The following is a 6472-nucleotide window of genomic DNA, read 5'->3' as shown; positions in this document are numbered from 1 at the left end:
CACTTTATGATCTCAGTGTAAAAATTTTTATCAACTTGTAAAGGACATACAAAATATCCTTGAAAACGATGGTGTGAACACAGCACACCTCTTAAGTTTCCCCAGATTCTCCTCACAATCTGAAGTCTTCTGAACATGTGCAATTTGCTCCTTCGTAGCTCAAAACCTTCTAAGTGTCAGAACACACAGTTTACTCAGATACCATGGTTACCAACACTCAGAAATGCTTGCTTATTATTGCAGTAAAGGTTGTAGGGCTGGTCTTCATGTGCCTCCAAATATCTGCAGAGTGCATTTCCTTCTCCACCAAGTGACCACAGCTGTCCACAAGTACCTGGGATGAGGGAACAGAGCATTCAAGTGAAAAGGGCATGCCTCAGTAATAAATCTCATTTTGTTGTGGAATGATTGTCATGAGTCAGCTACAGCTCTGCATTAGTGAGGACTCCTTGGGAGAAGAGGAGCCCCATGTAGTCAGCCTTGAGCTAACAGAATCTGAGCTGCAAGCTTGTCAGGATCCACATCCGACAGCTGGTGAAGAGCCATGGACATCCTCCAGCCCTGATTCAGCAGGTGGAGCTCAGTTAGCCATTCCCAGCACACCAGTATCACCTACACTCTTACAGCGCCACAGGTGGAGGCTGAGAACAGAGCTACAGACAAGACAGCAAACTGCACGCCTTCTGACCTGATATCAGCTGCTTGCTGATAACGAAGATGAGTAGTTATAGAATTGCTTCTGAGCAGCTGGCTGCAAGTATGACCCTTAAGCGTGGAGCTATAAAACCAGCCAAGAGATGCTGTTAGGCATGGACACAACACGTACAATAGACACTACGCCACCAACTCTGCCTTGTCTAACTTCTGGAATCCTGACCTTGGACTGAATAACCATGCCTTGCGTGACTTCTGGCATCTGGTACTTGGAGCCTGCAAGCCAGTATAGTAATTCTGAAAAGATTTATCTAACCACTCAGCTTGTGGTCAGTTATTTCCTTTCCCAACTCATAGCATATATAAAGTTTCATACTTTTCATCATGGAGGCACTTCCTAGGCATGAGAGAAGAAGAAAGGGCTGTGAGAAAGGGAGGAGCCATGAGGAAAAGAGGAGGGGCCACGGGAGAAAGTGGAGGGGCCATGGGTAAGCGGCAAGCATGGCAGCAAAAGATACCTGGCAGGGCAGAAGCTGCTGTCACTGCGCCCACTCATTAAATTTGTTCCCTGAGTTCTTCATGCCACATCAAGGCTGCCTGGCCCTGAACACGATGGTTGCTGTAGTTTTGTTCCCATGTGTCTCTGAGAGCCAGTTTGGTGTAGTGGTTAGGAGTGAGGGGACTCTAATCTGGGAGAACCGGGTTTGATTCCCCGCTCCTCCACATGCAGCTGCTGGTGTGACCATGGGCCAGTCGTAAGTTCTTTCAGAGCTGTTCTCTCACAGGCAGCTCTCTAAAGAGCTCTCTCAGCCCCACCTACCTCACAGGGCGTCTGTTGTGGGGAGGGGAAGGGAAAGGAGATTGTAAGCCGCTCTGAGACTCCGAGTGAAGGGCAGGATATAAATCCAATCTTCTCTTCTTCTAACAAAAAAAACCAACAAGAGCAGAACATGCTTTCCACGTTCCCCCTCAGGATCACAGTGCAGTGAGTCATTCAGTTTGCCGCACTGCAGTTTGCTATTGTCATTCCATTGTTTTTTACTAATACTTTTTTTCTTCATTATATCCACATTCTGTATCACACTCAATACACTATGCTCATTCCGCCTATATACCAGAAGGTAACCGGTGGCTCTTTGAGATTGCATATTTCTACTTACTCTTTCCGTTTTGAAGACGTACCACCAGAAAGCGAGGGGCGCTATTCCAAACACGGCACCCAAGAAAGAAGTTTTAGGATTGACCCGGAAGTGAGGGAGGGCGTTTGCTTTGGCGTAGGTCCACTGAGTCACGGCGATGTCTTCCTGAAGGGGAGAAAGAGGGCAGTGACCCAGCCAGGCAATTAAATTGTCGTCTACAGCATCCTTATCCAGGATGGCAAACGAAGGCATTTTATCCCAGTAACGTGAGGCCAGTCTGGCAGAGAGAAAGTGACTGGACCAAGCTCACAGCCAGCTACGGGCAAGTGGGGATTCGAACCTGGATTTCCCCAGCCCTAAACCAACACTTTAACTATTATATCTTAATCATTATATCCCCATATGTACCCCAGAGAGTGCTGCGGTCAGGGACTGTTGGAATGAGCTCCCAGAAGACAGCAGGGCCCTGCGGAACTTCTCACAGTTCTGCAGGGCCTGTAAAACGGAGCTCTTCCGCCAGGCCTTTGGAGCCACCACCACTACTACCTCCACCACCATTACCAACAACAACAACAATTGACATCTATGACGGTGGACCCCTGACCCACTGGGCCGATCACCCTAGACAGCTGAAGAAGACATAGGAGCTGACCAGAATATGAGGAAATGTTTACTAGCACTTCATTTTTTATGCGTCTTGGTTTTAAAATTGTATTTATATTAACTGATGTGATTTTATCTTATCGTATTATTGACATTTTATTCTGTGTGTGAGCCACCCTGAGCCGGGAGGGCGGGATAAAAATCTAACAAATAAATAAATTACGACTGCCTAACTCAGGGGGTCCCAAACGTGGTACCTTCAGACACCTTTCCTGGTGTCTGCCAAGTACCTTTAAAAAGTGGGCGGAGACAGGTGGAGCTGTTGCCTAGCAAGGCTTCTGACTGACCACTAAGGACATAAGAGAGGAGCAGCAGCTCTTACCCTGGCCGGTGCGGCACGGCTTAAGCTCTTCCTCCCCTCCACTGTGCCCGTATTGCTAGCAGCATGTGGCCCGGGTCACATGATGATGCTAACAGCGAGATCCTCCTATGCCCCTTGACACAGGTGCAGTGGAGGGGAGGGAGAGCTTCAGTCGTGCCACAAAGAGATTCTCTAATCATCCGTCCTACTGCTCACTGCTTGCCCGATCTTTCTGCTGCTTCCCCCTATTGGGGTAAAGAGAAGGAAGGGGGGGGGTTTTACAGAAACCGCTTTGGGCCAGCACGGCAGCATGGCTTAAATAAAACTGTAACTGCAAAAAATTGGAGAAGACTGGGTGAAAAGTATGCAGATTCAATAGGGGGTGCTGCATATCCAAAAGGGGGCACAGCGCCCCGCCACTGCCTGCGGGCCTGTGCAATTCCCCACGCTGCCACAGATGTTTGCCCAGTGTCCACTGGCCAGTCACACACGCTAGGCCTAACCTACCTCACAGGATTGTTGTAAGGATAAAGGAGAGGAGAATGATACAAGTCGCTTTGGGTCACCACTGGGGATAAAAGGAAAAATAGCAATGAAATAAATTCTCTGTCTTGCAAGGCTTTGTTGTTTTACTACTTTGGGCTTTACTGTTTCAATATTAACCAGAACTGTACCTCAGTTGTTGTTTTTTTAATTTGAAAATTAATGAAGTAATACAACCAAAAGAGGCAAAAACTTTCCACCTAACCGGGGGGGGGAAAGAAAGGCAGAGAGGAGGCTAAGCTGAAGTCCTGCCACACAATATTTTGTTCTTGCGGGGAAGGCAGGAGTGAAGACAGAGAAGCATTCAAACACAACAGTCCTTCAGCCTCGGTGGGACATTCCCTCAAAGAAGCCTTCCTGAGCCTTGGACTACTTACATATCTCACAGTACGATGCTTAACTACTTAATTTATCTGAAAAAGTATTGAAAAAGTAAATGGCATTTGGAAAAGTGTGCTTTGCACACGGAAGCTCATACCTTGCATAAACCTTTGTTGGTCTTACAGGTGCCCCCACGGGACTCTAAATCTGTTCTACTGCTTCAGACCAACACGGATGACCACCTGGATCTACTTAATTTATTGTTAGCCAAGCTTCCTCACTGAGACTCAATAGGGACTACAGAATAAAGGGGGGGAATGTAACCATGTAACGTGAACCAGGCAATGAACAATGCAACAGGAACAGGAATATAAATCCAGTGACCCTGCAGGGGGTTGTCTACAAAGCCAGAGAGGTAAGCAGAACACCTGGGAGCAAGCACAGGGAATTGGTGGTATTCAGCACCCAACAGCCAGAGGAGAAGAACTCTTTTATACCCATCACCTGTCCTGACATCCTATATCCCGGGCGTCTATTATAAACGTGTCGATATAAATGCAATAGCCTTGTCTGGAATGCACTTGCTACGTTCTGACTTTTACAGCATAAGAACATAAGAGAAGCCAATGTTGGATCAGGCCAAAGGCCCATCTAGTCCAACGCCAGAAATACCAGGTGCCATCAGGAGGTCCACCAGTGGGGCCAGGACACAAGAAGCCCTCCCACTGTTGCCCCCCCCAAGCACCAAGAAGACAGAGCATCACTTGCCCCAGAGCCCCTATCTATACCTTGTGGCTAATAGCCACTGATGGACCTCTGCTCCATATGCTTATCTAATTCCCTCTTGAAGCTGTCCATGCTTGTAGCCGCCACCACCTCCTGTGGCAGTGAGTTCCATGTGTTAACCACTCTTTGGTTGAAGGACTTCCTTTTGGTTGTTGCATACGGAGAGGAAGCACCCAGTGCTAATATTGCACACTTGATGCGTTGGCAGGGAGCTGCAGCCTATTTTGACCCCGCCTTTCCGCCCAGGAGCTTCTCCCTTTCACCCCCACACAACAACCCTGCGAGGCAGACCCAGAGGCCCAAGGTCACCCGGGACGCTCCGCGACAACTGCGGGGATTTGGAGCCGGCGCGGCCCCACGAACCGAGCCGGACACAGGGCCCCCCGCCCGGTCTCTGCCCGCCAACGGGGCCAGGCGCGGCCGCCACTCACGATGGGCTGCGTCCGGCGGGGGTCGCTGAGCTGCAGCAGGTACTGGCGCTTGAGGCGGGCGCGGATGGCCAGGCGCTCGGCCTCCGCCCGGCGCTTCTCGGGCGAGGAGTCGTAGTAGGCCGGGTCTAGCTGCGGCGGCAGCGGGGCCAAGGGAGCCGGCCGGTAGGTGAAGCCCGACCCGGACGACGAGGACGCCGCCATTTTGATCAGGCCTCCGCCTACCACCCCACGTGATTTCGAAAACGCAAACTCTGACCCGGAAGTGATGTATCCAGCCGCGCAAAGAGAGCAAGCGGAGTGGTTTCTATTATATTTCCGGTTTCGAATTAGAAGCGGATGGTATCCTCCATGTGCGGGGCAAGTTTGGCAGAAACACGAATTCACGATTTAAATCTACCTACCTACCGCTCTGCCGAGAAAACAGTTATTAAAAGAGAGACCGAAATGACGTTCCTTTTCTCATATATACAGGGCTTTAAAAAAAAAAAAAAAAAAAAAAGAAGTGCGTAACTCTTAAGAGGGAAATGAAGTTTTCAATCTGTGTATACTGAAAACTCATGAACTTTTAAAACGTTTTTAAAAGAATTTTGTCAAAGAGGTTCTGGAACCCCATTCTGGTGCGTGCCCCCCGAAAAAAAAGCCCTGTAAAAATATCTAATCTATCTTCTCTATCTGTATAAAAGGTAAAGGTTCCCTTGCTCGAAAGCCAGTCGAATCCGACTCTAGGGTAGGGTTGCGGTGCTCATCTCCGTTTCAAAGCCGAAGAGCCAGTGCTGTCCGAAGACGTTTCCGTGCTCATGTGGCTGGCATGACTAAACACCAAGGCACACACTGTTACCTTCCCACCAAAGTGGTACCTATTTATCTACTTGCAATTTCTTGCTTTCGAACTGCTAGGATGGCAGGAGCTGGAACTAGAGATGGGAACTCACTCCGTCATGCGGCACCCGGGTCTCGAACTGCTGAACTACCGACCTTCCACAGCCTGCAGTTCAGCATCTTAACCACTTGAGCCACCGCAGCTCCTCTATCTGTATAAGCCCTGTATAAATTCATGATTTATATCTATCTTCTAATCTATCTGTCTAATCTATCTTCTCTATCTAATCTATTTTATCTAGCTAGCTAGCTATCCCTCTGTAGAGAAAACAGTTAAAAAACTGACAACAATAACGTTCCTTTTCATCATACACAAACACATATATACACACATACATATATATATGAGGCTCTCTCTCCTTGCACTGCTTCGAAACAACCATGCTCTCTACTGAGAAACAGTTATTAAAATACAGACAAGAATGAAGTTCCTTCCATCACACACATATACACACACGCACAGAGAGAGAGGTCATTTCCTGCAGGAGCGCACAGGAGCGGAGCTCCGGCAGTAAGGAGCCCAGGGGGCGGACACATGCAACAAGCCGGGATGCTCCGGAAGTGTGTCAGAAGGCAACACCCACCACTCGGCTCCACTGGACTGTTTTGGATTGCTAGCTATTGGGGGGGGGGGGTAATGCGCAGATCTGTCCCCGCAGAGGAGGGAGAGCTTCTACCTGAAGGCAACTTACCTGGCTGCTTCTTGCTCCTCGTGGCCTAACTGAGGGCAGCTGGGAGCAGGGGGCAGGGCTTGT

At 49.0% G+C, this 6472-nt stretch overlaps 1 protein-coding gene across 1 annotated transcript; it reads right to left on the bottom strand.

The window, feature by feature from the left end:
* Nucleotides 1-217: 217 nt before the first annotated feature.
* On the bottom strand, nt 218-5092 carry LOC107109292 (NADH dehydrogenase [ubiquinone] 1 beta subcomplex subunit 4-like). Its single transcript, XM_015409891.1, has 3 exons — nt 4839-5092; nt 1770-1958; nt 218-334 (listed from the first exon to the last, which is right to left on the bottom strand). The coding sequence occupies exons 1-3, from the start codon at nt 5037-5039 to the stop codon at nt 218-220; spliced, it is 507 nt and encodes a 168-aa protein (XP_015265377.1). The 5' UTR covers nt 5040-5092.
* Nucleotides 5093-6472: the final 1380 nt, after the last annotated feature.

This window comes from Gekko japonicus, unplaced genomic scaffold (genome assembly GCF_001447785.1).
Source record: "Gekko japonicus isolate JY-2015 unplaced genomic scaffold, Gekko_japonicus_V1.1 scaffold170, whole genome shotgun sequence".
Classification (NCBI taxonomy): domain Eukaryota; kingdom Metazoa; phylum Chordata; class Lepidosauria; order Squamata; family Gekkonidae; genus Gekko; species Gekko japonicus.
Note: the sequence above shows the minus strand (reverse complement) of the source record. Positions and strands in the feature narration are given on the sequence as shown.